General features: G+C 34.9%; 1 protein-coding gene across 1 annotated transcript; it reads left to right on the top strand.

The window, feature by feature from the left end:
• The first annotated feature begins 13,507 nt into the window (after positions 1 to 13,507).
• LOC141706611 (transcription factor bHLH143-like) lies at positions 13,508 to 16,912 on the top strand. Its single transcript, XM_074509387.1, has 5 exons — positions 13,508 to 13,749; positions 14,124 to 14,750; positions 14,884 to 14,918; positions 15,016 to 15,039; positions 15,135 to 16,912. The coding sequence occupies exons 2-5, from the start codon at positions 14,634 to 14,636 to the stop codon at positions 16,219 to 16,221; spliced, it is 1,263 nt and encodes a 420-aa protein (XP_074365488.1). The 5' UTR covers positions 13,508 to 13,749; positions 14,124 to 14,633; the 3' UTR covers positions 16,222 to 16,912.
• The last annotated feature ends 1,013 nt before the right edge of the window (positions 16,913 to 17,925 follow it).

The following is a 17,925-nucleotide window of genomic DNA, read 5'->3' as shown; positions in this document are numbered from 1 at the left end:
TTCAAAGTATAATAAGATTCACGAGGTCATCCCATAGATGAGACCACAAATAGAACTTGAAAATATTTGATCTTTGAAATGTTTTGAAAAGAAATGAAGTTACGAGATACTTCATTCAATGGATACAGCAATAAAACTGTTTTGACCCTGTCAATGCTTCGGCAACCACCCATTCGTAGCCTTTCGATCGAAATGCTACGGGTAGTGTTGCAGAATTATCCAAATGGATGATGAACTCATTACGGGAGTTTGCCGCGCCAGGAAGACCACTTACGATGATCAGTCGTAGTAGTGCAACCCCACCATTTTCTACATGTAGAGGAGAACCTGTCGGATTTACTTGTCAACCGAACACTGAACTCCTAAGGAATGGACCGCCTTAGCGGAACTTCTAGGCCATTTGGGCCAATATAATAATACGGCTGGGCCGGCGCTACTCGGCCACTTACGCCACTCCTAGTTCAGATGAAATCCATGACTCTGAAATGTAAAGCTCGTCCCCACTTTCCCCAAGTAGAAACTTGTTGATACGGCTCCACCAAGAAGTCGTACCTAGTTGGAAAGAAAAACTCACCGATATTTCCCAGGCGATGCCTGTTATGGATTAACATGTTCCAAGAATTTTACTTCCCGAGTGTTGGGTAAGTAATCAAAATTCTTTTATCAAGACAGCAACCTTGTTGCGAATATAAAATACACCACAGAGCCGGATCCCTCAGGTTTTGAGCGAGTATTTAAATCCCCTTCGAAAGGAGGATCTTAAATATAAAAATGAGTTTTGGGATCCGCTCTAACTTTTAAAAATCATTTTGAAGACTCGCAAAACATTTTTAAGAATGTTCGGATTGATGCTGATTTTTTAAAATAAATCAGTCCCAATATATATAAAAATATTTGAATATTATTATTTAAATAATATTCCCATAAAGAATAATCTTTATAAAAATAATTGAAGTAGATGTTGTAAAACTTATACTTGAAATGAGTATTAAATAACCAAAGATATACTTATACGAAAGTACTATCTTTATTTGAATAATCAAAAATAAGTTTGATGATCGACACCTTATTCTTTAATAAAATAAAGAATATATTTCAGTAAATAATCGGAGTCATAGGTCCTCAAATGAATATTAAAATAATATTTAATTAAAAAAATAAGCTGAGTCATAAGCCCTCGAATGAATATTCGAAATAATATTCATTAAATAATATAAAGGAGTCATACATCCTCAAATGAATATTCAAGTAATATTCAATAAATAATATAAAGGAGTCATAAGTCCTCGAATGAATATTCAAGATAATATTCATTAATAAAATAAAGTTATCGAATAAAACTTATTCGATTAATAGTTTTGAAAACTATAACCATATATATATATAAATATATATATATCAAATCTACTCGGGATCCTCAACTCCCGGTTTTAGAAAATGTTTTCACCTTTGGGTCCCTATACTAAGGGTATATGCAAATTACCGCTATTCTCTAGCATAGGTATTATCAACTGAATCAACGGATATATATGGCAAGAATACGAAACAGGCATGCATATGTACCATATCACATGCTACAATATATCACAAGAATTTGCTAATATAACCATCATGCATCTATTACAAGATAATGCATATACAAGTGTATATATCACAACAACAGTATAACGGATAGAAAACTTGCCTGAGCGACTGGGGGTGATAAAAGGCTCGGGACGAGTCTGGTAACCTATAAACAACAAGTAAGTTGGAATTAAACCAAAGTCACTTGTAAATCTATATTTTAACTAACTTAGACTCTAACGCTTGTTTTGCGCTTACTGATTCTCTTAAGTCACTCGAGTACCCTCGGCTCCACCATTTTTAATAATTTAACCATTACGAGTTTTAAGATGATTCCTTCGCGAGTGTCTTACCAACTGCCTAACACTCTTACCATAATTGTTTCATACATTAATTAACCCTTTTTGGTCTTTAACCTATATTTCAAAGTAAGGCGAGGGGAAAAGTTTCGTTCGCGAAACGCCGTTACTTAAAACGGTCGTTTCTCCTAAACCGTATATCGGAATCAAACGAACTACATATCAAAACGAAGCTCGTAACATGAGCTATCTAAAAATGGCAATGGTCAACATCTAGCAGGGGGTTCTCGGGTCCTAATGTTATGAACAAAAGCAGTCTAAAGTAAATCGGACATTACGACGGCTATGTTTACGCGATTTCCCAAATTTAAACCATTCCAAAACCATCACAATTCAACCCCAATTCACAACCCAATCCAAACTCCATCCATACCACATCCTAACAGCCCCAATCAATTCAATATTAACATTTATACTTATGCTTAAGCTTGAATTTAACTATACTTAAGTTCTTTTAACCAAAACAACAAGATTCACCATCCATTTCACTACCACTCCAACCCAAATTCTAAACCAACAAGCATTAAGCTACTATATCACCATAACAACTAGAATCATCCTAATTAACAAAGTAAAGCTAGGGTTTGGAGATGATATATCTTCCTTGAAGTGGTGGGAGTAGCTAGGAGGCCTTAAGAAGCCTTGAGGAGTCTTAGGAATGCTTGGATCTTAAAGGAAAATCAAGAAAATTTAAGTTAAAAACCTTGAAATCACTATTCATTGTCTTCTTCATTGATTTCTTGAAGAAGATTGAGAAAGAATTGAAGGCTTAAACTCATAATATAGCCATAACTATGCATAAGGAATACTAGGGAATTATCTTACCAATTTAGGAAGTCTTGATCTTGAGTTTTAAAATTTCTTTCCCTTTGAAATAGTAAAAAGCCGAGAGCATGAAGAAAATAAAATGCCTTGTGTTCTTGTTTTGATGAAAAATGAATTGTTTGGCTTGGTTGGTTGAATATTTGATTTGTTTTTGGTTAATTACCAATTTAACCTTGATTTTTGTGTGGTTAATATTCCACCACATTTCCTTCCCTCTTATGTCATGCTTGCATCACTTTATGATGTCATCATCCCTCCTTTGTCCTCTTTCTATTGGTTGTATGACATCATCCCCACTAATCTCTTTGATTAACTTCCTAATTATTTGCCTAATAACCGCTGATCTGTTATACGGTTCGCTTAACTTTCGTTTTCGTTTATCGTTTGAGGGATCATACCCGGGATCTTATTACTTAGGTTCCCTTAACCTTTCTCAATATATTATATTCCTTTTATGATCCTCTCTTATAATCCTTTAATTTAAATCCTTTTTATCCTGTTACCTTATACTCAATTCTTTCCGTATCTAATGGATTTTCGGGAAAAATCAAAGTGTTCAGAATTGGATTCTGATGATCTTTACATACACTTATATACCATGTAGAGTACTAATAAAATCTCAGAATATCCATAACAGAACCCCTACATAGTATGGCATGAAAAGTTTTCTCATTCAGCTAAAATACTATTCACAAGGGTTACAAAAAGTTCAAAATTTTGGGGTTTATTACAATAAGATAGTTATTAATATAACGACTCTACTTATTCATATAAAACTGTAACTGCAGTTAGAGTGCCATACCATGTCCTTGACGATTTCTTGAGCAGTATACTAGTTCATACCAACCTGAAGTGAGATTGTGAAGAAGAGATTGTATAGTCCAATAGATCTGCAACTGCAAAGTCCATGAACTGTGGTGCACTGACTTCCTCTTTTGACTCACCAAACAGGAGTACACTTGTACACATCTTACTAGAGTTCAATTCCAAGTGTAATGTGCAGCAGGTGCTTGATATGTCATAATATTCCCAAGTCTCGTCACTGGTGCTATATGTTGGATACTGCTTCCTGATAATAACCTAGCACAATATACAAAATTATAATGATAACATTCCTAGCTTGCAAACAGCCATATCCCTCAGATAAACCTTTGCTGTTATCTCCAAAGGTAACCAGGGGGCCAGCTTTCTCAATCCATATTTGATAGCAGGGCTCTATCTCCGGTCATATGTCTTGATGATCCACTGTCAAGAATCCACACTACCGGTTACACCTGTTTAATGCCCTGCACTACATATGGATTAGACCTTCTTTGGAACCCAAACTTGGTTGGGCCCGGCATACTTGTAGAACTGTCCTTTGTCAGGCAAAACAACATTTTTAATTTTAATTGCCTCAACTTTCTCAATGACTGAACATTTGACCTTGTAAACAGCCTTAACAAATTTCTGTTTAAGCTTAGGCACAAATGTCTCATTTCTAGCCTTAAAAGGACTAGCAGTCTTAGACCTATCATGCTTCTTGTTATTCACATGCTGACGAGGAGTAGTCTTATCATTAGAAATATGCTTACCATTAAAATAAGCATACATCATATTAAAAGCACAAGACATACAATTAGAAACACCACATGCTTTATGAGAGTGATTAATAGTAGGCAATTTATGCATGGCAGACATGGCATTTTTGTTATCCAACTCATGTGTGTCTGAGTTAGTCTCAGTTGCTTTCACAACTTTGACTGGAACTTTCGACACACTTGACTTGGAAACAACCTTCTCATTAGCATGATCTTCAACACGTATTTCTTCCTGAATAACAGAAGAGGTCACATCAAATGGTTCAGTAATTGATGGTTTATAGAGAGATTCATCAACACCCTTAAGCAAATGTGGTACTTCCCTCCCTTTAGCACAGACACGAGGAGGGGAGTTTATGCCTAATTCTCCAATAGCAACATTGTAATCATAACCTATTCCAGATGTTTGATTAACAGATTACTTACTGTAGAACTCTTTAGCCTTCGAACAAGAATTGAAGTAGGCTCTAACCTTAGTCTCAAGACCGGTGATCTTGTCTTTGAGAATAGTTTCGAGTTTTCTATAACAGTCAACTCTATTCTCTAGAAAAGATACTTGTTCTTTTAATTTGTCTTGATTAATGTGCACAAGTCTTAATTCATTGACCTCTATCTCACGGTCTGTGATCTGTAAACTTAACAGTTCATTATCACGACGTGCACAATCTAAGTTACCTCTTAGATGATAAACCATTTCAGCATCAGAAAGTTTTAACTCTATTCTTGATGATGAAGCTTTTCCATCAATAGCCATAAGAGCAAGATTTCCTTCATCTTCATCTTCACTGTCAGTATCATCCCAGCTTCTTCCCTTTGCCAGATAAGCCCTTTCAGAGTTCTTTCTTACTTGCTTTGGCTTCCTACATTCTGTGGCAAAGTGACCCAACTCATTGCAGTTATAGCATCTGATGGTGCTCCGATCAACCATCCCTGTTTTGTATCCACCACTGCTGGTGTTAGAGGATGAAGATCCACCTTTCTGGAATTTGTTGTAGTTGGACTTGTACTTAAGCTTGGGATTCCTCTTGAATCTGACATAGGAGAATCTTTTGACAATTTGGGCCATTGACTCATCTTCCAATTGCTCCAGCTCTTCCAAGGAATAAAAATCATCACTTGATTGATTTGTAGTAGGAGGATCATATTCTGCTACTAACATATTTTCCTCAGCCTTGGAACACTGTACCATTCTCTCCAATTGTTGAGATTGCTGTTGTTGTTGACCTTCAGCTACAAGTGCAGTAGATGTGCTGACCATTCTATCCTTCCCGTAGACTTCCTTCTTTTGAATCTGCTCCAACTCATAGGTTTTTAACACTCCATAGAGCCTGTCCAAAGAAATCTCACTCAGATCTCTAGCTTCTCTAATGGCAGTGATTCTATGTTCAAGATGAGTTGGCAGTGTTAAAAGGAACTTTTTGTTGACCTCCATGATTGAATAATATTTCCCATTTATGTTTAGGTTGTTGATCAACGCATTGTACCTCTCAAACACTTCAGTAATTCCTTCTCCTGGATTTGATTTAAAATATTCATACTCAGAGGTTAGGATCTCCAACTTGTTCTCCCTAACTTCCTCTGTGCCTTCATTAATCACCTCAATAGTTTCCCACATGTGTTTGGAATTTTTACAGTTCATCACATGTCTGTTCATCAAGGGATCAAGGGAATCAATTAATATTAATTGAAGGCTGGCATCCAAGGAGGCTTCTTCCTTCTCAGCAGGAGTAAAATCTTCAGGCTCTTTTGGATATGTTCTAGCTTTGGTAATCACAACATCATCTACTATCACCTCTGGTTCAATAACCATCGGAGTTTTTAGACCCTTCTTTAACAAGTTCAGATATTTGGGATTTGCAACTTGTAAAAATAATAGCATCTTCTTCTTCCACATGATATAATTTTCTTTATCAAATAGTGGAATTTTAACGGTTCCAACTTTTTGTGAAGTCATTATGAATTTTTGAATAAATAAAAATTCAAGGAGTTGAAAAATCACAAAAGTCTAGGATCTTGATTTGTTCGTTAATCAGAAGGCTCTGATACCAATTGTTAGGTCCCAATGTGTTTGTAGAAGGGGGGTTGAATACAAACAGTACCGAATAATCGAATTAAATGCGGAATAAAAAATATGAAACAAAATTCAAGTTAAATAAGAATATTATTAAACTTGAAAGGTGTTACAACAACTGTATCGATTACAAGGAATTAATCTCAAATTAATTATCACAAATTTAGAATAAATTCGACATGAACTTTTTCTATTTTTGCAATAATTAGAATCAAATGCTAAACGCGATTTGAGATTAAGTTCTAGGGATTTTGATCCGCTAGATTGTTACACAAGAGCAAGATAAAGATTTCTAGTGGATTGGATTTAACTTTACAATCTAGAAATTTAATCTTGAAGTATGCAGATGAAAAGATGAAATATTTCTTCTTGTTTTTCTTTTCTGCTTTGTTCTTGACTTCTGTGTTCTGTATAAAATTGTTGAATGGCTGCTTCTGTCTTTTTAATCAATCAACAGAATGGAATGAACTGGAATGACAATCCCATAGCTGGTAGGACTTTCGGTGAGACTATCCTTTGAACTAGCAAGACAATCTCAACAGCTAGCAAGACTTTCGGTATGACAATCAAATGAACTAGCAAGACTATCAGAATGAACTAGCAAGACAATCCTCCTCCCAGTGTAACTTTCGATGAGACTATTGAAAATGGCCTGGCATGACAATCGGTATGACAATCCTGATTGTCATGCTAGTTCATTTTCAATTGTCTTGCTGATTTAATGCAGATTTTAATCCAATTAAAATTCTGAAAAACCTTAATATTAATTCAGAATTAATTAATCAATTAATTCAATTAATCAATAAATTAATCTTTGCAGATATAATTTATTTTCTTAATTAAATTATATGACTTAATTAATTAATAGAGAATTAATACTAATCTTGAGCAGCAACCATTCTTCTGAAAATCTTCTGAAAATCACTGTCAATTATGAATCAATTCCACCACTTCAATGTTGACACTCGATGTACTGTCTAGTTCATGAGTGACTAACTTCCGTGACATTTCTTCAAGCCTTGACCTTGATACTCTTGATTTTCTTCAGACTAAATCCTTGTAATTAATTGATACCCTGACGAGATTTCTGTCACTTGATTAAATCCACAATCTTGATTTATATCACTGAGGCATGATCAATTTCTTGAACTTCTTCCAGTGAATTAATTCCTCAAGTCTGTAGATGAACCTTGTTTCTGAATCCTTTGACAGATATTACTTTGCGAGATCTCTTTGACGGTAGATCCACTATTTACTTATTACATTCTTATTTGAGTTGAGTTAAATCCTCGAATATACAAATAGGCCTATGACATATGTCTTACAATAGCTAAAATCCAATCAGGATCTAACAAGGCTTCTTCTACCTTCTTTGGTTCTTCCTTAGACAGGAAGCTGCTATATAGACATTCTTCTTGAGTTGCTCTCCTGGTTTGAACTCTGGAAGAAACATCACCAATAATCAGTTCAAAGGGGTGATCTTTTGTCTATTTTCTTGGTTGAGGTAGATTAGCCCTAGATAAAGAGACCTCAATGTTGTCTTGATGTGTGATTGAGTTTTGATTGCTAGAAACTCCCCCTGAGTTTGTGGATCTTTGATTTGAGATTGGGGTGCTTTCTATGGGTGATCTGCCTTGACTTCCTGCTCCTTTTGATAACCCGACGGATGGTGAATTTTGAGTATCGACGGATGAGGCAGGCTGTCTTCTGACGGATAATACAGATTGCCTTCCGACGGATGAAGCGTTATGTAACTCGACGGATGTTGAGTTTTGTGCTTCATTTGTAGTAGATTTGTCTGCATTATCCTTAGACACTGTTTCTTGATCACTCTCATCATCACTTTCATCACTAACCATCTCAACATTATCGAATTTGAGGCTCTCATGGTAATCTCCATCTTTTAGTCCTTCAATTTTTTTATCATCAAACACAACATGTATAGATTCAACAACAATGTTGGTTCTTAGATTGTAGACTCTATATGCTTTACCAACAGCATATCCAACAAAAATTCCTTCATCTGCTTTAACATCAAACTTCCCATTTTGATCAGTTTGATTTCTCAGAATATAGCATTTACAGCCAAAGACATGAAGAAAGTTCAGAGTTGGCTTCTTGTTCTTGAACAATTGATAAGGTGTCATGCATCTTGCTTGATTAATCAGAGAGATGTTCTGAGTGTAGCATGCAGTGTTTACAGATTCAGCCCAGAAGTATGTTGGTAGTTTTGATTCTTCAAGCATTGTCCTTGCAGCTTCAATAAGAGATCTATTCTTTCTTTCCACTACTCCATTCTGTTGTGGAGTCCCAGTTGCTGAAAACTCATGCAAGATTCCATTTTCCTCACAAAATGCTCTCATGACATAGTTCTTGAACTCAGTTCCATTATCACTCCTGATTCTTCTAACTTTGAAATCAGGATGATTGTTAACTTGCCTTATGTGATTGATGATGATTTCACTAGCTTCATCCTTGGACTTTAGGAAATAGGTCCAAGAGAACTTTGAGAAATCATCTACAATTACTAGGCAAAATCTTTTCTTTGAGATTGACAATATATTGACTGGTCCAAACAAATCCATGTGAAGCAGTTGTAGAGGCTCTTCAATTGCTGAATCAAGTTTCTTCCTGAATGATGCTTTAATCTGCTTCCCTTTTTGGCAAGCATCACACAGTCCATCCTTTGTAAACTCCACCATAGGAATGCCTCTAACTAGCTCTTTCTTTACCAGCTCATTCATGGTCTTGAAGTTCAAGTGGGATAGCTTCTTGTGCCATAGCCAACTTTCATCTTGACTTGCTTTACTAAGAAGACAAGTTACAGATTCTGCTTTAGTTGAGTTGAAGTCAGCTAGATACACATTTCCTCTTCTCATACCAGTGAGAACCACTTTGTTGTTTTGATTATTAATCACAACACAGGTTTCTTTGTTGAAGGTTACTGAGTTGCCTTTATCACAAAGCTGGCTGATACTCAACAGATTGTGTTTGAGACCATCCACTAAGGCAACCTCTTCAATGATGACATTGTCCTTTGAAATCAAGCCATATCCCACAGTATAACCTTTGCTGTCATCTCCAAAAGTGATACTTGGGCCAGCTCTCTCTTCAAACTCTGTGAGCAGGGTAGAATCACCAGTCATGTGTCTTGAACAACCACTATCCAAGTACCAAAGATTCCTTCTATTTCCCTGCACACATCAAAATCAAATCAAGTTGATTTTGGTACCCAAGTTTCCTTGGGCCCTGCCTTGTTAGCTTTCTTCTTCTGTTTCTTAGGTCTTAACTCATTTGACTTAGGAATTTCATATTCTTCCTTAGTCATTTGGGTTGGGCCTTTGAAACCACTAGATGCAACAGAATTATCATGCATGTTATGGTTAACAGGAAATGGCATGCTTGGTGCAAACATGTTATTCCAGTAAGGCATGCTAAATGGCATTTGAGGCATATTATATGCAGCATAATATGAATTAGGTGCAAATGGCATATTAGCAAACTGTGCATTCATGTTCTGTGTAGGCATAGCATTAACAGGCATGGGAGGCATGGCATTCATGTTAGAAAATTGAGGTTGAACAGACATGGGAGTAGGCATGGCAGATTTGCAATTAACAGACAAATGATTTACACTACCACACTTGACACAGATTTTTCTAGGAGCATATTTGTCAGGTGTGTAGTTGTTATGTTTGTTAATCCCTACTTTACCATTCCTATTGTTTTTCCTTTTAGTCTCTGTTTTTACCTCTATCTTCTCAAGTCTGTCACTTAACTGTTTGACAGTCATGTGACCAACATTAGCCTTCTTCCCTTTCTTGGCTTGACTTGACTCTCCTGAAAAAAAGTTCTTGGAAACAGACCCATACTTTTCATTTAGCTTGGTTAATTTGGCTTTGCTAATGGGTTTGCTCACAGCCGACGGATGAAGATTTTTTTCATTCGACGGATAACACTTTTTGTTATCCGACGGATAGTCCTCATCATCCGTCGAGTCTACATCTGTCAGCAATCCATTTACCAAAATAGGTTCTAGTTTCTCCTTATTCTTTTTCCAGGCTTCATCACAAAAAGACTCAATTCCTTGAACCTTGGTGATTTGAGCATGAACATCTCTGGATGTTTTCCATGCTTTAATCACCTCCTGTTCACGATCGAGCTGCTTCTTTAAAATTTCTTCCTTTTTCAAGGACTCAGTTAATTCCTCCTTGGCAATTCTACACTCAATTTTTAGTTTCTCAAACTCAACAAACTGAGACTAAAGCACATTATTCCTCTCACTCAAAAACAAGTTGTTTTCTTTGATTTTAGCATTTTCTTTAGTGAGGGGCTTAAGTGTAACACGCAAATGATACAATTCTGTAGACATGTCATTTATTGCATCATTACACTCAACTTTAGATAAATGTGCAAGGTTTGTAGTGATTACCTGATTGCTTGAGGAACTTGTCTCTGTTTCATCAGACTTGGCCATAAGGGCTAGATTGACATAGCTGACATCCTCATCTTCATCCAAACCATCAGCTGCCCAGTCATTCTCTTGTGTAATAAAAGCCCTTTCCTTCTGTTTGAGTAGATCAAAGTATTTTTGCTTATAATCCACAGACTCAAATCTTTTCTTACTGGAATCTGACTTTCTACACTCATTTGCAAAATGCCCTGCCAAGCCACATTTGAAACACTTGAATTTTGATTTATCCACCATGTTTCTATTTGGCTTGGCAGCTCCAAAGTTCTTCTTGAACTTGAGCTTGGCAAATCTTCTTGAAAGGAATGCTAGGTGCTCATCAATGTCCTCCATGATATCTTGACTCAATGAATCTTCACTTTCTGCAGCTAGCCCTTTCTTCCTTTCTTTCTGCTCTATCTCAAGCTCATAGGTCTTCAGAATGCCATACAGTCTCTCCAAAGTAAACTCCTTATAATCTTGTGAGTTTCTCAATGAGACTGTCATTGGTTTCCATTCCTTTGGAAGAGATCTGAGAAATTTCAGATTGGAGTCTTTAGTCTGATAGACTCTTCCATGCAATTTAAGAGCATTTAGTAGCTTTTGGAATCTACTAAAAATGTCAGTGAGTGACTCACTTTCTTCATTGTGAAAATGCTCATATTGCTGAATCAGGAGCTGCATTTTATTTTCTCTTACTTGCTCAGTACCATCACAGATTATCTGTATTGTGTCCCAAACTTCCTTGGCAGTCTTGCAGTTGATGATGTTATTAAACATGTCTGCATCAACATCATTGAACAGAATGTTCATGGCCTTTTTATCTTTCCTGACTTGTTCAATATCAGGATCAGACCATTCATGCCTTGGCTTTGGAACAGATGGTTCATTTCCTGTTGCAGCTCTCATTGGAACATGAGGGTCTCTTTCTATGAAGTCCACATAGGCCTCATCTTGAGAAAACATATGAAGATGCATCTTTACCTTCCAATGATGGTAATTATCTTTATCAAGAAAAGGAATCTTGACTCCAACATCTTTCTTGTTCATCTTGCTGAATTGTTTTGATCTTTAAACTCTTTGTAGATTAAGAGCTTGCTCTGATACCAATTGTTAGTCCCTTAACAATATAGCAAGAATTACAGAAGGGGGGTTGAATGGAATTCTTGAACCTTTTTCTTGAAATAAAAATGTTCAACTCGATTATGGATATATTTGTTTTGATTAGCACAATGCGGAATGTAAACTTGAATGAATCAAAACATAATTAATTAAAAACAAGAGTCTTTAAAAACTTTCTGGTGGATTTAAACAATTCCACCAGAGATATATTTAATATATCGAGAGGACTCTGTGTACAGAAATGCTCACAGCTGCTTACAAAATAGAACTGCTAAGAACACAGGAAATGCTAAAGATAATGCTTACAAAAATTTCTCTGTTGTTGTGTCTTAGCTGTCTCGGTTTTTTTTTCTATTTGCTACTCTCTTGGTTTATATATTACCAAGATTACAAAGTCAAAAGAACTGAACAAATATAAAATCTAACAGTCTTGATCTTTGCTGCTTTTCGTCCTCTATTAACCAGTTAATGGGCTTCCACAGTGTATTTGTATCCAACTCAACGGCTGTGTGTCAGCTTTCACTGTTCAACTGATGTTTGAATCTTGATATGATCATCTGTCGACTTTCAGATCATCCGTCGATGACTTAATTGATCATCCGTCGACTGCTATGTTAAACATCCGTCGATAGTCATTTGATCATCCGTCGAAGCTTTGTTAAGCATCCGTCGGTAGCTATTTTGGTCATCCGTCGAAGCTTTGTTAATCATCCGTTGGTAGCTATTTTGGCACTTGACTTCATTTCACTTATACAGAATTACAAGACATTGCTTATGTACAGTTAATCAACCTATTCTGCATATCTAGTTAAAGTCAACATGACTTATATGCTACTACAGATTCTATACAAAGGTGCATACAACACTGTGCTACAAACTTATTATTACATAAGCTACTCACTCGATGGATAATAAGTTAATCATCCGTCGGGACTATAATGAGTTATCCGTCGGGATTATAATTCTTATCCGTCGAGTGCTACATTATTTCACTAAGTAAAATCTACTTAGATGTTTTGTTTAGGTAATCATCAAGTACTCAACATATTCACAACACAAAATTAATTAATATTTAGGGTTTTGGGCCCTTTTATATGGGCCTAACTGTCAACCCAATTCTGACATAATTAATGTGATAATAATTACACAATTAGGATTTATTTTATTTCCTATCAATAGTGATTCATAATATTTTAGATAATATATCTAGATTTTTTTTAAAAAAAATTAACTAATATTTTTTATTTAAATATGATTAAATTATTTTAAATTTAAAATAAATAATTCATATTTTTAAAAAAAAATTAAATATATTATATAAAATACTAGAATTCACAATTTTCTATTTGTTTGTAACAGTGTTGAGAAAAAATATGTAGAACCGAATAAAAAATTATATTTAATCTCTCGACACGTATTTAAAAATATATATATATATATAATATTATATACTAACTTTGGTGATCAAAATTATATCTAAGTTCAAATCAATAAACAATAAACAGTGTAATATATACGGGCTTCATTTCAGTTACGAATTTGATACTAACCCCTTCCCGGAAAGGGTAGATAAAATAATTTCTTTTGCGCATCAAACAAGGATTAGTGAGTAGTACGTGAGGGCAACCGACTGTTCACCTGCTCTCAGTCACTTTTTATCTCCCTAGTCTTTGTATAATTGTATCTATATCATTCCATAAAGTTTCAGTCTTTCACATTAAAAAAGCTCTCTTTTTTCTGGATCCTGCAGCTATACAAAACAAACAAGATCTTTCTTTTGTAAGTACTGTCACTTCTGTATCTATATTTTTATGGTTATTTTTTACATGGGAATTGTTGTTAGTTTATATTTTATAATTCTTTTTAGTTTTTTCAGGTACCCTTTTTCTTGATTTCGTTATAGACATAATTTTCTTGTTGCAAAGTTTTATTTTTTTATTGTTGGTTATGATGGATTATCAGAAACTTAATTTAGATTAATTGGTCTTTTCTTAACTTGATGTTCTGTGATTGTGGTTTGATATTCAAATTTAAGAGCAATTTTCCATATTCTTTTTTTTTTATCGTTGATTGTTTTTTGTATAAAGATTCAATTTTGTCAAGTGGAAATTAAGTTCTTGAATTTTAATTTTCTGTTGTTATTGCTGTTGCAGGAGAATTTAAGAATTTGAACGGGTGGTTGTGAATATAGGGATATATCAGTAGATTATAGAGATTAATAATGTGGTTAAACATGTCGATTGATGTGTATCGGAAAGTTATTTCCTTGAACTTGTATTGTAGGGTGATTCTGTAAACTACTCTCCTTCTATTGATCCTCAGTTTTCATCTCCATTTCGGGCTATTGATTTTTTGCTTCTCTGTCTACGCTGTCTTGCCCTGTCTATCTTTTACTCCGTTGTATTTCTTGTAGTTTTTAGTAGTACATTGTTTTTTTAAATTTCTTAAACCTTAATTCCGCCACTCTAAGCTCAGTGTTTCTATTTTAAGGTTGTTTTCTACATTAAGGCCTATCTTTGGTAGCTTAACAGAATTTTACTCTTAAGTTATATTTGAGCTTGTTCCTCTTTCCCTTTCCATTATCTATTGCTTTGTCTCTGTTGTGAAAACGTTACATCGGCATAGGTTATAGATTGTCTTTTTCGTTAAATTCAAAAGAAGTTATGGTGTGCCAAGCAGCAAGTCAGACAAAATTCAGGGCTTTAAAACATGAAAATGGGATTTCTGGAAGAGTTATAGTTAGAGTGATAGCATGTTTTCAACATTTGGAAGATTGCCAGGTTAGTTCAAGGATTTATTATTTACATTTGTTGTTCATTTTGGTGTTATTATGCGTGAATCATTTAACTCTATGATACTAGAGTTGCTTCCTTGCTTATTCCTAATTGACACAAGGTGGTCTTTTTATTTCAGGCTGAGTATTTCCGCCTCTTGCTTAAACCTGTTACGTAGATTGGTTCCTCGATTGTGTTATTATATCAAGCTGCTAATAGTAGTATTTTATTCTTCTATTAATTTGTATTTGAAAGTGATTGAAAGTTGCAGATATAAAACTACAGTGCATAGCTGGTACGTATTAGATTAATTTATTGTATAGTACTCCAGACATTCTATAGATATCCAGCTGGATAATATTAAAAGTCATTTTTTCATGTCCTGTTTAGGTATTTGTTTTGGCTCATGGTGAAGGCTAACGATCCTTGGCTAGGTAAGGAGCCTTATCATTGCGATGCAGCAAATGTAGACCACATGGGAAGTATATTACCATCTACCAAACAAAGCTTTGCTGCATCTAATTTTAACCCTTTCGCATTTTCTGCAAATGCACCTTTTCCTGAATTTTCCCATCCTGCTTTACGTGAGAGGTATGGCTTATCTGGTGATTTGCCGTCCCATATGGAAAGCTCGCTTTTCCCTCTTGATCCATTCATCAAAGACTCTCAGTCTGCATCTGTGCCTAAATTCGGGGTTAAAACTATGGCTAATAATGTGACTAGCTCTAATCGGAGAAGTTATGTCATTTTTGATCAGTCGGACGATCTTGTTAGTTTTTTTCTCGGTTCTTTTGGCCCTTCATCCGGAAAATTTGTTGATATACCTATGAGACCAGTGCATGTCGGTTGCACGCACGATGTTCAACAAATACCCATAAATGAACAGACGAATTCTACGAATCTAAAGATTCAAAGACCACCTGATGATGATGATCAGGTAGCTGTTGAAGAAAGTGAGTTTCATGAGGACTCGGAAGAAATCAATGCCTTGCTTTACTCTGATGACGAATATGATAACAATTATGGAGAGGAAGATTGTGATGGGGAAGTAACAAGCACAGATCGTTCTCCAAGTAAAGTTGAAGAAATTCTTTCTAATGATGAACAAGTTGGTGCCATGATTGAAGAAGTTGCAACTTCTGATGGCTCAACCAAAAGGCAAAGATTGCTTAATGGCGATTACCAGAAATCATTGGTAGTTGAACATGCAAATTTAGGGGGAAATGATAGATACTGCAAGTGTAACCATGATATGGAATCAAGTAGTGCTTGTTCTAGCGCTATAGGCAATGTTATTAGTTCAAATTTAGGCGTCAAGCAATCAAGAAAAGACAAAATTCACGAGACATTGACGATCATTGAGAATATTATACCGGGTTTAAAGAGTAAAGAACCAACATTGATTATTGATGAAGCTATAAGTTATTTGAAGTCCTTAAAGCTCAAAGCCAAAGCTTTAGGACTTGCGTATCCTTAAGTTACTTCTGCAAGAAGGAAAAGTGTTTGAATTTACCCATTTAGAGTTCTTTCACTAGTTAATCGATGGTTTTGAGCATGATATAGCAACTTTTGCTTTTCCAAGACCTTTACTATCTTTATCAATCTTTAGAGGGAGCATAATACATGTATGCATGAATGGGCGGATAAAAAGCGAGGCGTAATGGGATGTAATTCGCACTTTACTTGCAGGGAATAAGGAATTATAGGATGTACTTGTCTGATGGAAATGATTATTGTGTGCTTTAGGGGATTAAAGAAAGTCCAAGTCTTGAAGGCATGGAGCTAATAGTGGTTAGCTTTGCTGTAAAATGAGGACTCTTTTTTTCTAGAATTGTTGAAACTTCATGGATCAAGTGCATGCGTGGTATCCTATCAGGTCCCACTCTCCACCTCTCTTTGGTGATTTATATTATGCTTTTGCAATTTTCTCAAAGTAATAATGATGCTCTTGATAATAAGCCTATGGTCCCTCGAGATTTATCAGGAATGAATGATCTTTGTACAGATGAAGAATCGAGGATTCGCAGGTGGTGTTCTTTTCTTTCTTTTTTTACGTTTTCGCATTTGAGTGTGAAAGAAATGATGTAAAAATATAATGTGTGGGTTGATATTCAACTATTTACATGTAAGTTGTGTATGTTTTATTATATGCTGGTTTGGTTTCTGTATATTTTAGTGTCTTTTATGAGATTTTTTGTTTGATTCATAAATTGATTGATTGTGTTCTTGTGAATCTGAGAGCCTTACTGGGGACCTAACATTTGACAATGGTGGTAAAGAGCTGTGGTAGTTGGAGTATTGTTGGGTCATTATTTAAAACATTCAAAGATGAGTACACGGTTCTTTTATCGTTTGTAACATGTCAACTCGATTATGATAATAATAAAGGTTAATAAAAATATTTGAGTATTATATAAAAATAAATTTTATAAATACAAGTCAATAACAATCATATATTAATTATTTCAAATCGACCGTGTACTAGTTATTAATTTTTCGGACTAACATATAACAAGTTGTTGAGTTCGGTATACAGTCGATTGGAGGATTAGATATTTATAAGTTATTTTATTATTTCAGTTTTTATAACAGATTTGTAATATTAAATCTTTTTCAATTTATCTAGCTGTATTTTGTTTTTCTTATTAATTTTTTTAAATAAAATTATGGCAAAACACATTTTACGCCCGTAAGGATAAACTTAGTTGAATAAAGAGGGGATCACTTGGTTTATCTTGATTCACGCGGTTTACAAACTAAACTATTATGTGAATTCGTAAAATTTATCCAGCCGCTATCCGCAGATTCCCTATTATAAAAAAATTTACTAATTTCTACTTAGATTTGAAATGTTACTACTTTTTTTGTATGAAATAGAGGAGAAAGTTGTTCCCGGGAGCCATATAAGTGAGAACTAACATTGAAAAATGGGACTTTTCTTTAAATCCCTTCGGCTAGAAATCGAAACACTATATACAGGAGATTTAAATTTTTTTCATTATTTACTTTTTTATTTGTTTTTGTCAATTTGATGTGGGATTTTTCGATTTTTTTTCTTTCCATCATCTTGAGTTGTTGCTCTTATATTTTGTAAATGTATTTACTCTATGTATTCATTCTCACATTTTCTTAATCTTATAGAGTTGTAGTCCATGTTTTCCAATCACTACCGAGAGTCAAA

This window comes from Apium graveolens, chromosome 1, assembly GCF_009905375.1.
Source record: "Apium graveolens cultivar Ventura chromosome 1, ASM990537v1, whole genome shotgun sequence".
In the NCBI taxonomy this organism is placed as follows: domain Eukaryota; kingdom Viridiplantae; phylum Streptophyta; class Magnoliopsida; order Apiales; family Apiaceae; genus Apium; species Apium graveolens.
This window is presented reverse-complemented; position numbering and strand designations above follow the sequence as displayed.

Coding starts and splice junctions, on each gene's coding strand:
- LOC141706611 (XM_074509387.1), top strand. CDS start 14,634: ATGGTGTGCCAAGCAGCAAGTCAGACAAAATTCAGGGCTTTAAAACAT. Junction 14,919..15,015: donor CTCTTGCTTAAACCTGTTAC/GTAGATTGGTTC, acceptor TGAAAGTTGCAG/ATATAAAACTACAGTGCATA. Junction 15,040..15,134: donor AAAACTACAGTGCATAGCTG/GTACGTATTAGA, acceptor TGTCCTGTTTAG/GTATTTGTTTTGGCTCATGG.